Below are 25,391 nucleotides of genomic sequence, written 5' to 3' on the forward strand. Positions count from 1 at the left end.
GCTTTGCCTGACGCTTTCCTGGAGATGCAGGCTACTGTTGAGATCTTTTTCCTCTTGATAGTTTTCGAGGATGGCAGTGTTGCCTTGGCTGTTGTTAGTGTTGTTGATGATACTAGTGAGGGGCTTGAACCCTCTGAGAGAACAAACCTGTATCATAAAATGTATATCTCCTACGATGCTCCTTTAGCTCATCTGAGCCTACAACATTCAAAGTGTCCATCTCAGTTTTCATTCTGGACGTTTCTTCATCTGCATGGGAGCCGAAATAAGCATTACCTGAAAAACGTAGATATGCAATCTGATGTTGAGCCTCTGGGTTAAGGCTGTTAAATCTAAGCCAAGATGATCTGTATGCAGAATTACTGTGACAATATCCATGTGTTGCATGACCTGATTTATCTGCTCTGCACCTATAATCTGGTTAGGTACCAAGCCTCCTTCATTCAAGATATCTCGAAAATATTGTCTGTCCTGCTTTTGAATTGTTTCTGTAAACCTTCCCAGTGAGTTCCACAGAGCTCTATTGTTCCTTCCCGTCAAAGCAGAAGCATTTGCCACCTTCATGGTTGATGCTGATGGTCCACACACCTTCTTGCCACAAGCATCTATTTGTTTGCTTTACTTGTCTGGTGGGATGGATGAGGAAGAAGAAACAGTATGAGATTTTCTTCCTGCTGCTATAATGACTGAATCAGGACTAGGATCCGATCTAAGGCATAGTGGGTCCTGGTCAGGAGTTTATATTTCTTAAGAAATCAAGATTGGGCTGACTTCACAGATGTGGGCATTGAAAATAATTGCATTGCAGGCTTCAGAAGGCCAGTAATCAGGGGAAGCAATGATCTTTTAACTGTTCTGTGATGCAGAGTCTCAAAAATCACAAAAGATGATGTTGTGTTCGTAGGGATATCAATGTTTAATTTAGTTGCTCCTCTTATTGAAACTTCATTGACAGTAAGATGATCATCCCCAGTGGACACTCCGGCAGGAGGTCTGTCAGTCAGAGTAGGAGAATGATCTCTGACAATAAGACGTTGTATACCAAGATTGAGATCTCCTTCTAAGTCTAGATCCAAGTGATCTTCTAGCTCTGGCTGTGGACAAGGCTGGAATATGTGGGTTACTTAATGGTCCTGTTGGAGTCTCAGGGTGTACATATGGTGTGCCCGGAGAAAACTGAGGAGATGGTGACCCCCTTGGAGATGGTGTAACTGAAATGTGAACCTCGGGTGTGACTCTTAATGGAGAACACTGCTGCAAGTATTCAGAGTCTGAAGTATGGGGCACAGGTCTATTCTGTAAACTCTGAAACCAGTATGGAGAAATATTCAAGAGGCCTTAGATGTTGAGCGAGGTCTCGATTCAGCTTTGGGCATTGGTAAAGGCTGTGCCATGTCCTTTGACACTGAAAGTCTTTCTCTTGATGTTGATTGTAGCTTTCCCACTGTGTGCGACGTTGAATGTTTTACTCTGAACGTCGACAATAGCTTCTGCACTGGTTTTGACATCAACACTTGCTTCTTCGACCGATAATCGACAGTAGCTGTCAAAGGTGACCTCAACGCCAATGTGAGTCTCAATGGCAAACACCAAGGATGCTTCAACATCGAGTAGAAATTTGACTCCACCTTTGATGGTGTTTTTGATTGCGTACCTGTCAACGTCTAGCACACCAGTATCTGCTTTGTCCTCGAAGTTATCAATTTCCGCAGTTCAGGATCTGTCATGTGTGTCTCCTCTAGGCAGTCAATATATGGCTTATTGTTTCTTAGATACCCAGAAGATGCCCTGTCCCACTTTGAGACACTGCTAGAGGAGTTCAGAGTAATATCGGGTCTATGGATCAACTGGCAAAAGTCTTGCTCGTTTCCACTTAAGCCAATACATCAATGGAGAATCCTTTATTCTTGGGTACGTCTTGGATTGAGAGTCTAACACTTTTAAATATTTAGGTGTCCAGATCTAATATTTGGACCAGGACCTGAAAAGTGGTAATCTAAATAAATGCATCCCCAACATATCCCATGCCATCCTATTTCACCACCGCATCCCACTTGTCCCTCTTCGCCATGTGGCTATATTCTAAATGATTGTCCTCCCAGATTATTGGACATTTTCATGGCACTCATCAACTTACTGATTTTTATTTTTTTAATTTTTTTTGCAAATTGAGATTTGTGTCCTTGGAGCTAACTTCAGGTACCCAACAAAGGTGAATCTTGGAAGAAAAAGCCAAGGGCCCATTAGACACGGGTAGAATGTCTGCCCCGAGATTTACTATGTGGTGGTCTAACTGGTCTGTATAGCAAGGTGGTGTGCGGTGAAGACAGATCCAGAGAAACAGGATATAGTGAACCTTCTAGAAGACGAGGACCTTCTAGGAACTCTGAATCAAAAGACTAGGCCTGAAAAATTAAGGCTTGATGAGACACTTACTCCAAGAAACTGGGAACGAAAGCCTGGTGTTCTCTTCCAGGGGATCTTCATCAATAGTCAGAAGCACTAAATAGTCCTGTCCATAAGGTGGATCTTGAAACACTTCTTAAAATTGTTTATATATTATATTACATATATATATAGGTGTGTATGTATATATATATTACCTACTGGCGGTCGCCAGTAGGTAAATATAGTTAGGACCTAGTTACCATAGGAAATTCCGAACATTCTATTGGGAATAACTTTGGCGCCGATTGAGGGATCTGCCTGTAATTTTCCTTAAATTTGCCTCGCTGCGCTCCGCTCCTTCCCTGAAAGTTTCGGTGGGATTCGTCAAGCGTGGGCTGAGAAAAAAGGGGGTCCCACTTAGTGTTTTCCCCATGTTAGTTTCCATATGGACATTCTGACAAGGCTACAGCTCGAACGGCTGAACGGAATTACACCAGATTTGGCAAAATGGTAGGGACTGGTATGCAGCAGTGCCTTTTGTATGTTTAGTATAAATCCCTCCAGTAGTTTTTGAGAAAATTGAATGTGAAATTGAGTCCAATGCAATTTCCCATAGGACCTTTAGACATGGCTACAGCCCGAACGGCTGAATGGAATTATACCAAACTTGGCAAAATGGTAGAGCCTGGTATGCAGAAGTGCCTTTTGTATATTTGGTGAAAACCCCTCAAGTAGTTGTTTAGAAAATTCAATTTTCCCAAATTATATATCTATGGGCGGGACACCGTGAGTGCACTGTAAGCTTACTGTACTCTGTACCTTCCTGAGTACGAGCTGCATGCTGATTGGCTGCTACTGTCTGTGAACATTCCAAAACAGAAATTATTGGCAGCCATCTTGTGCCTCGGTAGACTGAGGCACAGGAAAGCAGAAAGAAAATGTGTAGAACTCATAAAGGGGGCAGGGTAGAAGCACCCTGACCCCCTAGGCCTGCTCAGGGGGTCCCACAAGGCCCCCCCAGGCCCCCCAGTTTTTTATTTTTTTGAAAAATCACGGGGGTACGCGCACCGTACGCTTACCGTCCGCGCACGGTGCTCGGACGGTGCGCGTACCCCCGCGATTTTTCTGAAAAAAAAATGGGGGGGCCTTGTGGGACCCCCTGAGCAGGCCTAGGGGGTCAGGGTGCTTCTACCCTGCCCCCTTTGTGTGTTTTGCACCTTTTTTCACTGCTTTCTTGTGCCTTGGTTCTACCGAGGCACAAGATGGCTGCCAACACTTCCTGGTTTGGAGTGTTGACAGACAGTGGCAGCCAATCAGCATGCATTTCACAGGAAAGCAGCATGCTCATTGGCTGTCAACACTTCTAACCAGGAAGTGTTGGCATTCATCTTGTGCTAGGTAGACCGAGACACAAAAGAAGCAGAGCTCACAGCCAACACAGCTCTCACAGCCCACACAGCTCTCACAGCTCACACAGCTCTCAAAGCCCACACAGCTCTCACAGCCAACACAGCCCTCACAGCCCACACAGCTCTCACAGCCCACACAGCTCTCACAGCCCACACAGCTCTCACAGCTCTCACAGCCCACACAGCTCTCACAGCCCACACAGCCCACACAGCTCTCACAGCCCACACAGCGCTCATAGCCCACACAACCCTCACAGCCCACACAGCTCTCACAGCCCACACAGCCCTCACAGCCCACACAGCTCTCACAGCCCACACAGCTCTCACAGCCCACACAGCCCTCACAGCTCACACAGCCCTCACAGCTCACACAGCCCTCACAACCCACACAGCTCTCACAGCTCTCACAGCCCACACAGCTCTCACAGCCCACACAGCTCTCACAGCCCACACAGCTCTCACAGGCCACACAGCTCTCACAGGCCTCACAGCCTACACAGCCCTCACAGCCCTCACAGCTCTCACCGCCCACATAGCTCTCACAGCCCCCACAGCTCTTACAGCCCTCACAGCCCTCACAGCCCACACAGCTCTCACAGCCCCCACAGCTCTTACAGCCCTCACAGCCCTCACAGCCCACACAGCTCTCACAGCCCACACAGCTCTCACAGCTCTCACAGCCCACACAGCCCACACTCTCACATCCCACACAGCTCTCACAGCCCTCACAGCCCTCACAGCCCTCACAGCCCTCACAGCCCTCACAGCCCTCACAGCCCACACAGCCCACACAGCCCACACAGCCCACACAGCCCACACAGCTCTGGCAAAGATAATATCAGCTGCGAACAAGCACTGTCAAAGACAATAATGGCAGCAAAGACAATAACGGCAGCAAAGAAACACTGGCAAAGACAATACCAGCAGCGAACAAACACTGGCAAAGATAATACAATCAGGGGGGCAGGGACACGAAAAACGGCACAATCAGGGGACAGAAGGCCCAACAAACGGCACAATCGGGGGGCATAAGGCAAGAAAAAACAGCACAATTAGTGGGCAGAAGGCAACAAATACGGCACAATCAGGGAGCAGAAGGCAAGAAATACGGCACAATCAGGGTGCAGAAGGCAAGAAATATGGCACAATCAGGGTGCAGAAGGCAAGAAATACGGCACAATCAGAGAGCGTCTTGCTCCGGTACAAAAATCGGATCCCTAGGGCTGCCTAGGTGGTCCCACAAGAATAATAACATATTTAAAGGTTATCCGCTAATAGAATTAGCATTTAAAAAACCTTGCAAATTCACTGAAAAAACCATAGGTTTCAGGCCTCATTTAGTTAGGAATTAGCATTTAAAAAACCATGCAAATTCACTGAAAAAAACATAGGTTTCAGACCTTATATAGTTAGGAATTAGCATTTAAAAAACCTTGCAAATTAACTGAAAAAAACATAGGTTTCAGGCCTTATATAGTTAGGAATTAGCATTTTAAAAACCTTGCAAATTCACTGAAAAAAAGATAGGTTTCCGGTCATATATAGTTAGGAATTAGCATTTAAAAAACCTTTGAAATTGCACCTATATAGTTAGTTGGACTAACTATATTTTGCGCGCCCGCAATCCACTGATGATGATGTCACATATTACATCATTCATGATATGGTCAGTGACATCACTGATGACATCACTGATGACATCTCAAATGACATCACTGATGACATCACTGATGACATCTCAAATGTCATCATTCAGTGTCTGTGTGTTTCTGTAAAGTTATAATATGTTTTACATATTGAAGAATGAGTGGATGTATAAGTGTCTGGATGAAGGATTTAGTAGGTGCGTGACTGACTGTATGAGTGAGTGATTAAATGTGTCTTACTGAATGCATGGGTTAGTGACTAAACTGTCTGAATGTGTGCATCATTAAGTCTGTTGTTGTGTAAGCTGCTGCATGTGTTGATCAGTAGCTATATCAGTGGCTATATGGGTTATTGATTGGTTGTCCAAGTATTTGTATGGGAGACTGAGTGTGTGTGTGGGTGGCTGGGAGGTGTGTGACTCTGTGCATAGATGTGTGCGCAGTTGATTCACTAGGTGTATGGGTTTAAGAGTGCATGTGGAAACAGCTGTATGGGCGGTTGACTGTGTGCATGTGTGTGTTGGTGAGTTAATGGATATCTCAGTGCTACATGTCCAAGTAAGTACGTATGTAAAACACAGTGCAGGTGAGAGATGGCATATATAAATGACTATACATGAGAGCCACTGATTGTGTGAGTGGCTGTATGGATCATTGTGTACTTGTATCAGTGATTGTATAAGAGAGTAAGTATGTGTTAGTATATGTTTGAATAAGTAAGGTGTTGTGTGTATAACTGTATAGTTGAGGAAATGGAAGTGTGATTGATTCTTTCCATGACTGACTAGGTGTGTGAGTAACTCCATGGATGAGTGGCAGTGTGTGAGTGTCTGTATAGGGGTATGAGTGCATATGTTAGTGTTGTATTGATGAGTGACTGTATGTATGAGTGATTCTATAGGTGAATAAGTGGATGTGTGTGTAAACCTAGCAATCAGTGAGTCCGTATGTAGTAACTGGTATTGGTGTGTCAATGGTTTCAAGAATGGTAGTCTGGATTTAACACTGGGTGTATCAAAGGTTATATTAGAGTGTAAGGAGGTGCATCATATTATCACATGAATTATGTCATTAGTGATGTCATCAGTGATGTCACTGACCATGTCATGAATGATGTAATATGTGACATCATCAGCAGTGGATTGCGGGCGCGCGAAATATAGTTAGTCCAACTAACTATATAGGTGCAATTTCAAAGGTTTTTTGAAATGCTAAATCCTAACTATATATGACCTGAAACCTATGGTTTTTTCAGTGAATATATATATATATATATATATATATATATATAGATATATATGGATATATATATAGATATATATATATATATATATATATATATATATATATATATATATCACTCTCTGTCTCCACCTCCTTATGGGGCACTCTCAGGAGGGGTGCCGGTCGCGGTAGTGGAAAACCGCAATATAGACACGCTCCAATCCTTCGTATTTTAACCAATATCAGGGGTGGTGATAGGCAGCGTAAATTATGCCGCTTAGAATCAAGATATATCATTGATTTATTGACTACATTTCCGAAAGGTCTGAACAGTTGTGAGGAGCTAGTGGTGCATTTGGGGAAATAGGTTGAGAGGTCTTTTGTTTCTGTATCAGATTGGTATACTGTCCTGTAGAAAAGCATATATGAATTTCATGCTTATGACTTGAATAAATGTTCAAAGATGAAAATAATGAATTGTAGAAATGCTGTTGAAAATATTAAGATTTTTGATTCTCGCAGACTTCATATGGTAGAATCTTCAAAGTAAGGGACACCAGCCGATCCACAGCGTGATTTAGTTTCTTTTACCCCTTAATCATGTTGAAAAAGTTTATGCCGATAAACGGCTCTATTATTTCGCATGCAGCACATGATTTATGCATTATAAAATGTTGGTGTGCTTTGTGAATATGCATGTAATGAACTCCAATATGGCGCTCATTTTCAGTTAAGGGGTATGTGTTCCTCTTTGATTGCCATGAATAACAACATATCTTTATTAACATGCCGTCTTCGAGGTGTCGTGAACACCGAAGAAGGCTCAACACCGAGACGCGTTTGTTCAGAAGCTAAAATGAAGAAGTTTGCTAACGCCCCCATGAGTGCGGTAATTCTTTTAAAATACGAAGGAGATATATATATATATATATATATATATATATATATATATATATATATATATACATATATACATATATATACATATATATATATATATTTCCAAATTCTTCCTTTGACTCCACCGTAAGGAACAGAACGGACTCCACTTACTATGTACTGCAATTATTTATTTTGTGCTTGCTGCCGCCATGACGTGTTTCGGGCCACACAGAGACCTTGATTTTTATATACATATATAAAAATATTTATTTTTCAGATAAACACACATTCAGTGGATGTTGTTTTCAGTGATGTCATGAGTGATGTCATTTGAGATGTCATCCATGATGTCATGAGTGATGTAATATGTGACGTCATCAGCAGTGCATTGCGGGCGCGCGATTTATAGTTAGCTGAACTAACTATAACAGGGGAATTTCAATGGTTTTTTATGAGTGAAATGTCCAGCTAACTATAAAATGTGTGAAACCTATGGTTTTTTCAGTGAATTTATAAGGTTTTTTAAATGCTAATTCCTAACAATAAGGTGGCTGAAACCTATGGTTTTTTCAGTGAATTTCTAAGGTTTTTAAAATGCTAATTACTAACTATAACGTGGCTGAAACCTATAGTTCTTTTAGTGGATTTCAAGGGTTTTGTAAATGATAATTTCTAAATGTATTATTTGTTATATTTTTTTATACTGATTTACTACATTGTTTTAAAGTATTTATTTTTAGATATTTTATTTTCTTAAATTACATTACATATTTTTAATATAATAAACCTAACAAAATTGAGATTCCTTAAATGCAATGCATGAAAGTTTTTAAAATAGCGATTTCGCTAATAGGGCACTCAAATTACCATAAAGTACAACTTCATGGTAATTTGCAAAAACTTTGAAAAATGCACTAAAGTGCATTTTTCAAAGTTTCATGTTGCGCACACACATGCCCTAAGGGCATGTGTGTGCCAACATATGTGCACAGATCAATTTCAGGGGTGCAATAGGGTGTCCTTTGGACACCCCTGCACCCTTGAAATCACAATCTCAATATGCGAATCGCTAATTGCGATTTGCAAATTGAGATTGTCTTCCCATTCATTCTTATGGACCTCTAGGCCCATAGGAATGAATGGGGAGGTATTCCTTAATTGCGACTCGCAATTTGCGAGTCACAATTAAGGAATTCCAAGAAATCGCTATTTTTTAAGTGATTTTTTGATGCATTCCATTTAGCTATTCCTTAATAGCGAATCGGTATTTTTCGCTATTAAGGAATCGCAAAATGGGTTTTTGATGCATCTGGGGGTTAGATATAGCTAAGTTGTAGGTTATATTGCTGTTCTCTACTTATTGCCACATTATTAAAATATTAATAGTAGAGAAATCTACAGGAGGCAAGGTGACCTCTTCCCCCACCAGCAGTGCGCTGAGAGGAGTGTTTGCAGAGTTGTAGAAAAAGAGGGTGCTGCCTCCGACAACCTCTCAGCAATCCCACTGTGTAGGGCTTACTGGAGGTAACAGGAGGTCTTGTTAGCCCTTAAGGACCCTCAGCAACCAAGGTGACTTCGTCCCCCAACAAGCAGCGTGCCAGGAGGTGGGTTTGCAGAGTCGTAGAGAAAGGGAGCACGGCCTCTGGTGAATTACTGGCTTTTTTAAAATTAGCCTTTTCTATTTTTTAGGAAGGGGGCAGCCTGCAATAAAAGCTATAGTCTAAATTTGGCCCAGGACTGTGGTTGCCCTTCCCACACTCGTTAGATCTTGCAAGAGACAGCTCAGGACCTCATGACATTGCACAGATGCAATAACCTGACCTGCTGCAAGCCACTCTCTCTTCCACACCAAGACATCATTATCATGGCTCATGATTTACTGCTCGGGTGGGGGTGGGGGGTCACCAATGAGAGGTAGAGATCAGTGGCCTGTTGTATCCAGCGGAGGAATAGGACACATTACAACGCAAACATTTACAATGCATGCCTTTACAACGCGGTTTTAACATTGCAATATCCATTACAGCGCATGCCATCACTACGCATTTTTAGAAACCACATTTACAATGCATTCCATTACAACGCATACCATTACAATGCATACTATTACAACGCATAATACTTTTAGGGCAACAGTAGGGTAAGTGTTGGATAGTGTAGGGGTAACATTTACTATTCCCACTCCAGTGAGTGCAACAGTAGGGTAAGTGTTAGATAGTGTAGGGGAAAAAATTTACTATTCATTAGAATGCATTGTATTGGCATGCGTTGTAGTGACATGCGTTGTAATGGCATGCGTTGTGGTGACATACGTTGCAAATGTAGTGCGTTGTAATGACTGCATTGTAATGATTGTTCCCCCCAGTGGAGAGCCAGCTCCACAACATCATCAATCTTTTGGAGCTTCCAGTGAGCCTTCCTACTAACCCTCAAGAAAAAACTGGTAGACTTAACGGACAACACGACTACCATGTAATACTGCAGCAGGCATGGTGCAGTGGGTCCTGGATTGTGTACAAGGAGACTCTACTTCTTTGGAGGTAGCTGCACCAACAGCAGATGATCTTTCTGATAACCAGCCACCTATACGGGTTCCTGAACATCAGTGAACACGAGCTTAGCATATGTTGGCTGGCGGACCACAAGTAATGTTTCCATCCTGAGGTGTCACATGGCATCTTCGATGAGTGGGGCATGCCCTGGCTAGATTAGTTCACCATCAAGACTGCACAGTGTTAAAGCTACCCAAGTCTGCAGTTTCCTACAATATGGTCATTGGGAGACACATTTTGTCTGTGATGGGGCACAGGCCTTCTGTACACATTCCAGCTACGGCTTCTCCTGCCTCATGTTATGATTAAAGTCAGGACAGGTTGGGTTTACGTTACCGTAATAGCCTCAGACTGGGCCAGAAGAATGTGGTGCACAGAGCTTCGGAGCATTTACCTACCCATACAGCTACTCCTTTGGGAAATCATCCTTTCTCTGACACAGGGGAGGGTCTTGCACCTGTAAACTACACCTCTATGTATGGAGATTGAGGCATGACAGCTACATTCTTTTTATTTGCTGCCTGAAGTAGTAGAGGTCTTACTTGCAACCAGATGTTTATCCATGAAGTCCATCATTGCATAACACTGGAATACGTTTGTGGCCAGGTGAAGGGTCCAGCATCTAAACTCTCTGCTTTCCAAACTCCTTGATGTTTTGTTGTTTGATTTGTTATTGACCCAACGAGGCCTAGTCTTGGACACAGTTAAGAGTTACAAGTCAGCCCTTTCAACTTTTTTTATTTATGCTTGATCAACTTTCTCTTTTCAAATTACTGGTTGTGATATGTTTTCTGTATGATCTAATGCTATGTCCCCTTCAAAACCAATCACCATGCCTCAGTGGGACATAAATCTAGTCCTGACATTCCTCATGTGCACGCCATTTGAGCCTTTGCACAGGTGTTTGCCACTACTTCTGATGGTTAAGACTTATTGCCATCACTTCTCCATGCAACGTGAATAAACCACAGGAGCTCTCTTTCCAACCTCCATACACCACTCTCTTTCCAGCTAAATTGGTTGGTTCCCAGACTCACCTGCCTTCCTGGTAAAGGTGGCATCACCATTCCATGTTGGTCAGTCAATAATCTTTTTCTCCACCACATCAATTGAAAGAGGAGGAGAGGCTCCACTGACTTGACTTAAAGAGAGGTCTGAGTTCCTACATTGAGTGTACATCAAACCATCATGTGAATGTTCAGGTCTTAGTCTGGGTAACTAGGACCAATAAAGTCAAGGCTGTGCAAAAGAGGACTCTATCTACATGGATAGTTCTGTCCTATACATTTAAATATTCTATATGCTGGCTAGCAAGGTATTTCCCCCAGAAGATCTGGGGTGCATTTCACCAGGGCCAATGTGGTGACCTGGCATAGATATATACATTTATGGGACACTACTGCCTTGATATTCAGGTCTGATGGGGTGGGGGCATTTTTGCCCACTTGGTCCTTCAAATTGTCTTAATTTGGGTCAACTTCTCAGACCCTCGTTGTGTGGGAGATATTTCTGTGTTATCTATTCTAAAGGTAAGGAACATGTGGTTGGAAATATCTATCAGAAAAACAAGTTACTTATTGTCAGTAATGCTCTTTTTTGTTTTTCGTGGTTAACCTATCTAACTGCAGATTCCATTCTGCCCTCCCACCTCCCCGTTCTGTGGAAGTGGACTACTGCTATAAATAACAAAGGGGGGGGAGAGAGAGAGAGAGATAGGGGGTGGATACCTTCTCCCAAACAATATAAATAAACAACAAGAATCCACCTGATTGGGTGATGTGTTCCTTACTGTGGTGGGGAGCACATAGTGTTTTTAAAATACCCCTCACACACCAAAAGGACCCTTGGTGTCATGCTTCATCATTGGGATCTTCGCACCCCTCTACGGGATGCGGCGTGCTACGACCTACGACTACGCGGGAGCACTGATCATACAGACTATGCGTGGTGTGTGTGAGGGTTGGTTGTGAGTATGTGGTCAGGCAGTTAAAGTGAGTGAATGGTTAAAAAGTGCCTGGCTCGAGGGGTAGGTCAGAACTATTTTAATGAGCCCTCGGCTGGTACTATTAAAATGGGTGCAGATTGAGGTGATTATGTAATATTAAGCACCTCACCTCTTGGGTGCGTCGACATGTTTCGGAGATCAACTCCTTCTTCAGGACAGGGTGCACCACACCCCACCTTACTCACGTTTTCCTAAGTAAAAAAGTGTATTTACAAAAGAGTGGAGATGTAGTACTGTAATGTTCCTACAAATTCAATGGAGTTCTCAGCCAATATGCAAATAACCTAAATGGAAAAACAGGAAGAAAGGACCACAATGTAGTACTCCACTCCTCATTTTTTGTACATGGTGCGGTGACCTGTAACAAATGTATCAATTGTGTTGGGTCACTAGACAAAATCATGTCCTGCTACTCGTGCAGGTGACCCTGTAAAAAAGGGGACAAATACATTACTAACACGCACATAACTTGAAACACACACTCTAGAGCATTAGATCCCTTGTGCCCCTAGGACTTAACTTATAGTGTGTGAAAAAGTCAGGTTATAGAGGGTTAAAAAAGCATACTTTGTGTTCTTGGTACAATGCCTTATGAGCCTCCAAACGTTGGGGGGTGCTCTTGCCCACTGGCTCCTGTAAGTAATACATAGTATAGCAGTTGTAGGTACTTACAGGTTGGTGAAATACAATGGCCCCATCTTTCTATGAACATTTACTCACGAGTTACAGCAGTCGTAATATCCTTGCTCCCCCGAACGCTGCTCCGCGGTGAATGCGGTTGAGCGCCCAGGGGCGGTATTTATAGCGGTAGAAAACCTCGCTTGTCATGTTAATTGGTAATTAAATAGGCGGAAGAGTCTAATATGGGTATTCCGCTCGTCCGTCATCTTGGCGATTTCTCAGCAGCAGTGTTAGTAGTTCGGGAGTATTAGGAGCTCATGCGCGAATATTGTTGTGGCAGCGTCTTTGGTACGCGTATGCGCGTAAGCCCAATAGTGCTGCACATCCGCGAGAGAGACACACGTCTCTCTCGCGTTCAGAGGTTATGCCGAAGCATGTTATCATTTCCCGAATAGATTTTCACGTGTAGATACAGGCTGCATAATTATTTCTACATAATAGAGAAGGTTATGAAAGAGTTTCAGACCAGAGAAAGTAAGATAATTCATTTCATTTAGGAGCTGGATAGTTGGAGATAAAAGGAGTGAATAATCCCTTAATCAGTCAAAAAGCAGTAGTTGATTTTATTGGAATGTGGAAGGTCATTCAGGTGACTTGGCCCCAAGGGATTTCATCATTGAGTCCGTCAATGTGTGTTCCCAGACGGAAAACCCAATGTTGTTCCTTTTGGAACAGGCGCTTATCCGTTGGTAGTTGTTCAATCACTGTCCATTTGATGTCATTTACACAGTGTTGGGCTTCCAAAAAATGCGTTGCCATTTTGGTGGTACTTTTTTTAAACCTGATATTGCTCTTGTGCTCATTCATACGTGTTTTGATGGCTCTGGTTGTCATTCCCACGTACTCCAATGCACAGGGGCATGTTATCATGTAAATTACATTTTTGCTGTTGCAAGTGGTAAGACTCCTTTGTTCCCATGTTTTGCCATTTTTTAAGGTTAGGTGTCTGCTCTTGCTGGTGAGGTGGCAACTGCTGCAGTTACCGCATGGGAGGCCTTTAAAACAGTTCTCAGGGGTCAGGCCCTGTCTTTGATTGCCGGCTTTAAAAAACTGAACAATGAGGCTGTGGTGAATGTTGAAACTGAAATAGCAGACCTTGAGTTAGACCTGGAGCGAAGACACATATGTTAAGATTGAAACAATTGGAATATAGGGCTCTAGTTACAGACGCTGCTAAGGCCATGAGTCGAAAGCAACGAGGTTGTCTATATGATGTGGGAGATAAAGAGGTAAATTGATAGCATGGTTGGACAAGAAGGACAGGGCTAGTCGGGTCGTGCCTGAGATTGAGAAGGTGAGTGGTGTGCGAGTCACAGACCCGGTAGAGATTGTTGAGTGTTTTGCTAATCACTTTCGGACGGTGTACTCCCCCGTATCGGATAGGCCGGAGGAAGACTCTCATTTGTTGCTGCGTGACATTGCACTGCCGAGTCTCTCGGACGTTGATAGAGAGCGAATGTATAGCGCACTAACCACCGATGAGGTTGCCCTTGCGATCCGCTCTGTGCGGTCTGGTAAGGCCATGGGTCCTAATGGGCTGCCGATAGAGCTATACAAGTTGCGACCCGATAAGATAGCTCCCTATTTGAGAGATATGTTTTTGGAGTCTCGTGAGTATGGTTCTCTCCCCCGAGACCAGCGACTTGCGACGATTGTTGTTATACATAAAGAAGGGAAACCAAGGGACAAGTGTGGGTCGCATCGTCCTATATCTCTTTTGAACGCAGAGCCTAAGATTCTCGCAAAGGTGCTGGCCAGTCTCTTGATCACTGTCATTAGTGACCTGGTCCATCCGGATCAGTCCGGTTTTATTCCCTATCGTAACACTGCGTTGAATCTCAGGCGTCTGCATGGAGTTCTCGCGAGGGCTGGGACGTTGCGCGAGCCGACCATCTTGGCGTCCTTGGATGCCACGATGGCTTTTGACACCATTGAGTGGCCTTATTTGTGGGCTGCATTAGCTAAATTTGGTTTCGGTCCCGGCTTTATCGGTTGGGTCCGGCTTCTTTATGAAGATCCGCTTGCTCAGATTGTAGTCCATGGTCGAGTTTCGGTACCGTTTAGTCTCGGGCGTGGTGCTCGTCAGGGATGCCCCCTCTGGCCGCTCCTGTTTGCCCTGGCCCTGGAGCCCCTTGCCGCCTGGATTCGCTGGGAGCCCTCGATAAGGGGTATTCGGTGGTCCACTGATTATGAAGATCGGATTTCGCTCTATGCTGACGACATATTGCTATATCTCACCTCGCCCAAGAAATTGTTGATGGTTTTCTGTGATGTCCTGGCCTCCTTCGGTAGAAACTCGGGTTTAATTATCAATTGGGCAAAATCATATTTATATGTTCTTTCTGGCGATGACCCCCTCCTCCTGCGTAACTGCCCCTTACAGATGACACAAACGGGATTTAAATATCTGGGTATTTGGGTCTCCTTAGACCCTGTAGCCCGGTTTGAGCTGAATCTTCTCCCACCTTTAACTCGATTGCGGCAGGATGTCGCTGGATGGCGTAGGCTTCCGCTCTCTCCGCTGACATCATTTTAAAAAGGGCGGCCCTTTTTAAAATGATGTCTTTGCCTCGCTTCTTATACACCTTCCAAAATACGCTTGACATAGTCCCGCCAGTTATTTTCGTGACATCGAGGGTCTCCAGAGGAAATTGATATGGGACGGTCGACCTCGCATTGCGCGTCCAAACTAACGCTCCCGTGGTACGATGGGGGTATCGCCCTCCCAGACATCTACGGTTGAGATGTGGAAGGAAAACATGGATTGGTGCATTTCGGGAAAAAACGGTGTATCTGGCCCGGGGCCGGCCCCGGAAATGGCAGAAAATTTGGGGACAATGGAATAGGTTTCGAGGTGACATATGTACACTACCTGCTGTGGATGATATCGATATCCCACTTTCCCCCTGACCCCACATTCACTGTTTGTAATATTGTTTGCTTATTGTCTCTCCCCTATGCGCCTCCCCCTACAATGATTGCTTATTATTTGATGTACTATCTACCTGACCTCATGTGAATGAAGCGCTACTGTATATTGTGTTTGCATTGCTTGTTTCATTTAATAAAAATAAATATAAAAAAAAGGCACAACATGGGAACAAAGGAGTCTCACCACTTGCAACAGCAAAAATGTAATTGACATGATTACATGCCCCTGTGCATTGGAGTACGTGGGAATGACAACCAGAGCCATCAAAACATGTATGAATGAGCACAAGAGCAATATCAGGTGTAAAAAAAGTACCACCAAAAATGGCAACACATTTTTTGGAAGCCCAACACTGTGTAAATAACATCAAATGGACAGTAATTAAACAACTACCAACGGATAAGGGTCTGTTCCAAAAGGAACAACGTTGGGTTTTCCGTCTGGGAACACACATTGACGGATTGGGGCCAAGTCACCTGAATGACCATCCACATTCCAATAAAATCAACTACTGCTTTTTGACTGATTAAGGGATTATTCACTCCTTTTATCTCGTAATATCCAGCTCCTAAATGAAATGAAATATCTTATTTTCTCTAGTCTGAAGCTCTTTAATAACCTTCTCTATTATGTTGAAATAATTATGCAGCCTGTATCTACACATGAAAATCTACTCGAGAAATGACAACGTGCCTCGGCATAACCTCTGAACGCGAGAGAGACATGTGTCTCTCTCTCGCGGATGTGCCGCACTATTGAGCTTACGCGCATGTGCGTACCAAACACGCTGCCACGACAACATTCGAGCATGAGCTCCTAATACTCCTGAACTACTAACACTGCTTCTGAGAAATCGCCAAGATGACGGATGAGCGGAATACCCATATTAGGCCCTTCCACCTATTTAATTACCAATTAACATGACAAGCGAGGTTTTCTACCGCTATAAATACCTCCCCCTGGGCGCTCGACCGCATTCACAGCGGAGCCGCGTTCGGGGGAGCAAGGATATTACGATTGCTGTAACTCATGAGTAAATGTTTATAGAAAGATGGGGCCATTGTATTTCACCAACCTGTAAGTACCTACAACTGCTATACTATGTATTACTTACAGGAGCCAGTGGGTCAGAGCAACCCCTAACGTTTGGAGGCTCATGAGGCATTGTACCAAGAACATAAAGTATGCCTTTTTTACCCTCTATAACCTGACTTTTTTCACACTATAAGTTAAGTCTTAGGGGCAGAAGGAATCTAATGCTCTAGAGTGTGTGTTTCATGTTATGTGTGTGTTTGTAATGTATTTGTCCCCTTTTTTACAGGGTCACCTGCACGAGTAGCATGACATAATTTTGTCAAGTGACCCAACACAATTTATACATTTGTTACAGGTCACCGCACCATGTACAAAAAATCAGGAGTGGAGTACTACATTGTGGTCTTTTCTTCCTGTTTTTCCTTTTAGGTTATTTGCATATTGGCAGAGAACTCCATTGAATTTGTAGGCACATTACAGTACTACATCTCCACTCTTTTGTAAATACACTTTTTTACTTAGGAAAACGTGAGTAAGGTGGGGTGTGGTGCACCCTGTCCTGAAGAAGGAGTTAATCTCCGAAATATGTTGATGCACCCAAGAGGTGATGTGCTTAATATCACATAATCACCTGAATCTGCACCCATTTTAATAGTACCAGCCCGGGGGCTCATAAAATTGTTCTTACCTACCCCACGAGCCTGGCACTTTTTAACCATTCACTCACTTTAACTGCCTCACCACATACTCACAACCAACCCTCACATGCACCATGCATAGTCTGTATGATCAGTGCTCCCGCGTAGTCTTAGGTCGTAGCACGCCGCATCCCATAGAGGGATGCGAAGACCCCAATGATGAAGCATGACACCAAGGGTCCTTTTGGTGTGTGAGGGGTATTTTAAAAACACTATGTGCTCCCCACCACAGTAGGGAACACATCACCCAATCAGGTGGATTCTTGTTGTTTATTTATATTGAAGTAGACTACTGAACATCATCATTAAGATCTAAGATAGATTTTGGCACACCTTTTCCTGCAATTTGCCCAGTGCCTGAGGGCATTAATGCAGAAAGATTAAGAAATTGGCAGCAGCAGACAGGGCTGGTGCATATATGTGGCACCTCTTTGTCACTTCCTAGGCAGTTTAACCTCACCACAAAGTCATAGGACACCACCAACAAGGGTGCAAGGGAACACTGGTGAAAACATTTCTGTATCCAGACTGGGACCTGGTAATGGTTTAAAGGTAAGGAATCTCTGGTTAGATAGAGTATCCACCAGAAAGAACATTACCACAATTAGGGTGCTTGTTCATACAGGAGAGAACTTAATGTGTAAAACCGTGTGGTTGAGTGTGCTTTTCAGATATAAAATAGTACCCTGTGCATTCCAGTTGAAGCTCTTTCTGGAATACGAAATGATATATCAAATAGTAGTAGCTAGGTAGAGTCAAAGCCCACTCTGCATATATTTTAAAGAACTGATAACAATGTATCTTACAAACAGCTACGCTGCCAGCCCAGTCCTAAGAGTGTGACATAGTCTGTTGCTGTTTCCTGTTAGACTTCAACCCTTATCTTTTATTGCATGTAGCATGAGCAGTGCTATTGTGTGTGCATCTCTTTACTTCATACATGATTACCTACAAACTGTTTTATGATATTAAAACGTTTTTCTGCAAATTAAATGTAGGTTCTATTTTTCAGAGGAATTCCAGGAAAGAAATGTGGTACCATCATATTAACGGCTGAAGAGCTGAATAATTGCAGAGTAAGCACATTTTACATTTTGTTGTATACCGTTATGAAGTACACCATCTTGCACATGAATAACTTTGTAATATGGCACAATATTATATGTTGTTATGCTGATATTATAAACTTTAAGCTTGTGTTTACCTTTCCTGCATAAATGGTTAATAACACAATGGACACTGATGAGGGCCAGTGGATATGCAGAATCTTTGGATGAAGCATATACAGCATAGTTATGGGTTTACAGCATTTGATACATAATGTCTTTTTCTATTTCAAATGGATGAAAATTATTCTGCCCAGCAATGTGCCACACAATTTGAATTTTTAGCTCAGAATTGAGGTCACGTTGTTTCATAATGTGGTCGTCTATTTCTCATAATCCCAGTAGTCCTGAGAGTAATAAAACTGCAGAGTTTTATGAAATATCTACCATATTTCACGGTTCTCTATGTATTATGTTTTCTTGTACCACTGCATTTGGTGAAAGAATTTGACAAATTTGAAGATCAAATATTGAGAGCATAACTTGTATCGAAAGTGAAAAAAAGTTACCAATGACATGAGGAAGAAGTACAAGAACAACAGAAGTTATATGACAATAATAATTATGACAATGAAAGAATCTAGGTGATTTGATAACCTCAAAAAGCAAGAAGTAATGGGTAAATCCAGTCATTAATTGAACATAGACACTAGAAGTAGCTCAGAGGGAGAAATAAGTTTAAATGAAGCAAGCATCTTGAGCTCAATTACCGATTTCAAGAAATTATCTTTTTTTGATGAGATGTGACTATGAAATATAGACAAGAATCTAATAAAAGGAAGAGGAAAACCAAGAATAATAAAAATACGTGAAAGAATAACACAAACATCTTCCTCATTAAAAGCAACACAAAACCAACACAAAAGAACAAGTGAAAGAAAGAATTAACATGCATTGACAAATCCAATAAAAACTATTATGATGAAATAAAACCATCAGATAAAGGTGGCATTATAATAATCATAATGAACAAAGATAAATATATAAAAAGTATTAAGACAAAATGATTGAAGAGAACTTTACCAATGCTTTGCTTCCTCTTCAAAGTGCACACAAATATAAAAATTCATTCTGGGAGACTGAAAATTGCAGCATGCTCATGTCTTGAAAGGGCATCGACGTAAATCGATTCATTTCTGTCTCTAAGTGTTCACACACTGAGCCTGTATATGAAAGATATAGGAGATTTGTTCAGACACCTATAAAACATAGATTGGATGGATAGTTATCGCATTACAATGGACGATATCTTATTGTACTCTTCAACACAGAGTCTAAGCGCTCTCAGAGAGGAAACAGTCCAGCCCGAATTGGAAGTACCAGAAGTTGTTTAATACGCAACGCGTTTTGACTGCCACACAGTCTTGATCACGTGTAAAGTGCATACCAATAAGATTAGAAACAAATTACAGTTTTGGAGGCTGGAAAAATACATGTACTATGTCGCCTATCTTTGAGTGTATATTTGACGAGACAAATATGTAATTACATTGATTGTTAATACAATCCATTGAATATAACAAAACAGTTGCAACATTGAATTCCATCCTGTTCCATGTAATGAAATAGTAAAACATGTAATGCGCCCAATGTGGGCTACTGCAGTTCATGGATATAGGCTTGCCCCAGCCTTGAAAAGAAATGAGCAAGACACAGAAGATGATGGATGGAATGTTGCACATTGGCAAAGCATTCACCCCCAGTCACAGATCTGCGTTTAATCCATGGTTATTTTTCTCACCACGCCACCCCAGTTCAGACATGGCAATATGCAAATCAGTCTTGACCCTGTGCCTCATGGGAACAGTCCAGCCCAAACTGCCAAGCCATGACTTCCCTGGACCGGAATCAAGCATCCTAGGACCGGTTTCTGGCTATCAGCTGTCATCAGCCAGGATAGCTTGACTCCAGTGGTGTAGTGAGCACGGGACCCTCGTCTGGGCATACCCTTCCCACATAGGGCAAACAGCAAAACACACAAGATGATGAACGGAATGTTGCACATTGGCAAAACATTCACCCCCATTCACAGTTATGGGTGTAATCCATCGTTATTTTGCTCACCACACCACCCCAGTTCAGACATGGCCATATGCAAATCAGTCTTGGTCCTGTGCCTCATGGGAACAGTCCAGTCACCGGTCCCTGGCTCATTATCTGGAGGTGAGTAGGATACCAAGAGAACTATGAATAATACAGGTTCCAAGTTACGAGCAACCTGATCCAAGCATGTTAGCCAAATGGGAAGACTGTAATTTGGAGTCCTTGAGGAAACTTGTTGAAATACTTGTAAAGTACGCTGCAAGTGATCGGTAGGCTTTACAAGTTGACATTGATGCTCTATACCCTGATGTTGACAAATTAGATGTTGGTGCTGTAGTAGATAAATACAGAGATGAAATGACTGTGCGTCTAGCTCATGAAGAGGAGATTATTAAAAAAAGAATAGCCTTCAAGTTCCAACGTGGCAAGTTGGATTATGAACAAGGGCAAGTTTTTACACTAGCAAAAAGATATGACAATGTAAAAGCTGCTAGGAAGGCACAACCGCTTCTCATACCACCAAATGAGATAAATCTATCCGCACCAACAACAACATCAGCCTCTGATCTTAGTTCAGCTATTGATAGCGAGTCGGACAATGAACAAATCAGAGGTCAGCGCTTCTCCCTGGCACAAAAAGTGGACTGCATGCTCCAGGACAGGAGGCAAACATTGCGTCCCCGTGTCCAAAGTGCAAACACAGGCAAAAGTGTAACAGCAAAAGATGGGAGAGACGCAAATGTGGCGCAGAACAAAAACGCCAAGCCGGCCAGAAAGCCAAAGAAACAATGGAGGCGCAATTAGTGACTAATGTTTCTGACCCAGATTCACAAACCATCATGAACCTAACCAACAGTGTTCTTTCAACAAGTGAATTGGAAATACTTTCACTTGGACTCTAATTCAGCCCTAAATGCAACTTTAATTATGCTCAAATACGTGTTGACAAAACTGAGTAAATTCCCACTGCTCCAAAGTCAACAAAAGACAAAACCTAATATAACTGCAGGGACCAGCAGTCCTTCCATACGTACTGCAGGAGACATGTGACTCCTCCGGAATCTTCAACAACTACATAGCAACAGTTGGGGGGCGCTCGAGAGCCCGGAGCAAGATGGCCGCACTTTAGTGCCGCTCTGCCGGTTGAGATCACCATCCGCCTATTATCCTGACTAATTGGCACCATCCGAGGCTCCACTGCACAAATCTAGACTCACTACCCCTTAAGGGACACTTTGCTGTCTCTCACCTAAAGATTAATGGCCTGCAGCCACGGATTTCACTTTGCGATGTTTTGGCGCAAAATGGCGGCTCCAGTTCGAAAGTCTTCGCAGCCCGCCACCTGTGTTATCACTGTACTGGAGCTGTGCTGGGAAGCACTGAGGCTGAGGAAAAGTGGGCAGTCTTGTGCGCTGCGGCGGTGCTGCCTGGCCACTGGGATCGGCGCTGACTCCTGCTGCACTAGTGAGCTCCTGACGGCCACGGGCCTGAGGCGTGGAAGTTCTCTCACCTGGCCGGCTGCGGTGTGGCTGTGAGCCCCCCGGGGGAGAGCGAAGTAGCTGTGGCGACGACCGGAGGGTCGGACCTGCAGACTGAGGTGACGCTGCGTGGCCCAGGCTGCTGGATCGTATCCCCCCCGGCTGCGGCTGCTGCTCCTGCTCCTCCGGGCCCGCCGCATGGTGTCTGGTAAATGTCTGTCCCCCCATGCTGCGGGAACCTGTCTCATCACCGCGCTGCGTGTTGCCGCCGGAGACTCTGCCTATCCCATAGCCTGGTATATGCGGATTAGATGTTCTCACTGGATTTCTAGACACTTGGCCTTGACATCATCTGTCTGTGTGGTGTTTAAAAGTCAGGCACCCATAATTGCAGCCCCTGCGCGCCACCTTAGTTTGATGGTCTAGGATCCTTGCACCTGCACCCCCATGGTCGTCTGATACAGGGCCGCAACCATATCTGTGCCTGTTGGCGGGCTTTGCACTGGGGGCTATACCCTAGCTCCAGTACCATTCTGGCTGCTATTTAGCCGTAGTGAAATCCTGCCAAGGAGCGATGTGAATGTATCCTGAGCAAATTATGTGCATTTCTTGACATCGTGGATGTGCATATGGTGCCTATGTTTTTCTGAGGGGCGCCCCAGCGTGTGTGACTTACCGGTGTCCTTACTGTGCTGCCATTGCCTGGGCGCCAGCGGAGCACTAGCGGATTTATGAGGCCCAGCTTTATGCACTTGGCAATAATTATACGTGGAATCCTGGGTCTGATATGCTGGGACAGTGACGCGCATAAGCTGTAAGTGCATCGAACAACTCTACCCACTACACCTCCCCAATTTGCTGGTGCTGGCCAGAATTGCGATTACCTCTAGGGCTAATTTTGGTTGCTGTCTGGTATCTTCTGCCGTAACTGTGTGTACCCGCCAAAAATTGCGCCTAACTATGGGGCGAACAGACAAACAGCAAGGTAAATTGAACTTTGAGGCCAAGAAGAACTCCAAGTCCCATACCCCGATTGCCTCAGACGCTGAGACAGATCCCGAAGTTGGCTCAGGCGCTAAACTAGAGCGGTTGATGATGTCAATGCAGCAGAGTCTTCACACCATTGATGCCAAAATCAACCACCTGAACCTGCGCATGGACAACATGGTGTCAAAGCTGGATGAGAATGGCACTCAGCTCGCTGAGGCTGAGCAGCGCATCTCCACCACGGAGGATCGGGTTGAGGCGGTCAGCATGTCTTGTGCAATTATGGAGAAGCTATTGGAGGTCATAAAAGCCAAAAATGAGGCTATCGAAGGCCGGTACCATAGAAACAACCTACGAATAACTGGCATTTTGGAAACTACCAACACTGGCGCTATGAAATTGTATGTGGAGACGCTTCTCACAACTCTCTTGGGGGCTGAACATTTTTCGAAAGTGCCAATTGTTGAAAGAGCTCACCGTTCATTAGCTGCTCGACCTGTGCCTGGAGCCCCGCCCCGTCCCATTAGAGCCAGGCTGCTAAACTATCGTGATCGGGACACTGCGCTTCATCTGGCTAGAGAGAAAGGCAGCCTGAACTATCAGGGAATGAAGGTGGAGTTGGTTCCTGATTTCACAGTGGCCGTGCAACAGGTGCGCAGGGAATTCCAGGCTGTTAAGAAAAAACTGCAATCCCTGCACATCCAATACGCCATGCTCTACCCTGCCCGCCTGCGAATCCAACATGATGGGAAGGCTCGTATCTTCTCAACGCCCAAGGAAGCACTTCAGTGCATTGGCCAGATGGAGCGGCGTTCGCCGAGGGGGAAGAAAGGAGGAGACTCGGACTCAGATGGTTGAATGTATGAGCTTGATATTATTCTGCATTCAGTATTGTTATGTAACTTACTGTTGACCGCTAAATTGCCCATGTACCTCATACTGTGGTGCCTATTTTGTTGTGATGTGTGACTCATATACAACAGCGAGTCCTATTGCGGATTTCTTAATATCTGATTTGTGGGACTTTTGACTCTATCTGTTGACTAATGTTTTGGGAAAGTTGGGCTATCTGCTATGATATGAGGATAGTGACTAGCATTCGAGGTCTAGAGCCACTTTGTGTTGGTGTGGTATGGCACATACAAGGACACTTTACAGGCGTTATCACAGACATGTATACTAAGAGGGCAGGTCATAACTGAATCCAAAGGGAGGACAATATCCTGGCTAAGCTGAAATGTTAGGGGGCTCAACAGTCCTAAAAAAGTTCACCAGGTGCTATCCTATCTGGATCTTCACCACATCCAGATTGCCCTCTTACAAGAAACTCACCTTACTAAGTGGGCGGTGTCTACTGTTCTCAACAGGTGGGCTGGGGTAAGGCTGGCTGCATCCTACTCCTCTTACGCTCAAGGTGTAAAGTTTCTGATAAAAAAGGACCCCCTTTGTACCGATCTCCGTAGAAGAGGACGGCGGTGGAAGATATATAGTAGTACAAGGGACTTTATATGGTACGTTGATGGTGATAGTAAATGTGTATGGTCTGAATATTGATGACCCTGCCTTTTATGACATGTTATGGGGTAAACTTTATAAGCTACTCCCTTCCACTGTTATCTGTGGGGAAGATTTCAATGTGACACTGGACCCCACCATGGACAGAATGTATATGACGGACCCTACTCCCAAGAGGTCTGTTGCTTCACTACAGGATGGTATACTAACATTGGGGCTCATAGACATCTAGAGGTTACATCACCCTGGTGACAGAGAGGGCACATGCCAATCATATGCGCAACAAGCTTGGTCTCGCATAGATTACTAGTTGATCACACGGGACACTAATGATTGGATAGTAGAGATCATGCATTTGCCCAGAATACTGTCAGATCACTCCCCTGTGCTTCTTGGTATGGCGTTACCATCTTCTAATCCCCCTCCTTTCCAATGGCAGTTGCAGTCTTCTTCTCTATTGGATCTAGTGTTCTGTGAGGGAGCCCGGGAGGCCATCACTGACTATTTCTCTCATAATACCGGCTTGGTTGAGTCAGTGGGGACACTATGGGAAGCTTTAAAAGTGACCATACAATGGGCTTGTATTGGCCTACAGGCCGGTGTTCTAAAATCACTCGGAGGCACCATGACTTTGCTAGAACGCAAATTGAAAGGGCTAGAGCGACAATATGAAGTCATGGCTGACCCCTCCGTGCTTACACTCATAAAAGAGAAAATTACAGAATATAATGAAGTTGCTGACCAGGAGATACGACATATGTCCCGTAGGAGTAGGGCCAGATATTATGGGGAAGGCGGTAGACCTGGTAA

The 25,391-nt window shown here is 43.9% G+C and overlaps 1 protein-coding gene across 3 annotated transcripts in view; it reads left to right on the forward strand.

Annotated features, from left to right (window-relative positions):
- Positions 1–25,391, forward strand: part of CPNE8 (copine 8) — a 990,278-nt gene that overhangs the window by 454,330 nt on the left and 510,557 nt on the right. For all 3 annotated transcript variants that reach the window (XM_086967237.1, XM_086967238.1, XM_086967242.1), the window contains one exon: positions 18,465–18,528. In XM_086967237.1, coding sequence (XP_086823363.1) covers positions 18,465–18,528 — 64 coding nt within the window. The remainder of the gene's footprint in view (positions 1–18,464; positions 18,529–25,391) is intronic.

Source organism: Lissotriton vulgaris, chromosome 1_1, assembly GCF_964263255.1.
Source record: "Lissotriton vulgaris chromosome 1_1, aLisVul1.2, whole genome shotgun sequence".
Classification (NCBI taxonomy): domain Eukaryota; kingdom Metazoa; phylum Chordata; class Amphibia; order Caudata; family Salamandridae; genus Lissotriton; species Lissotriton vulgaris.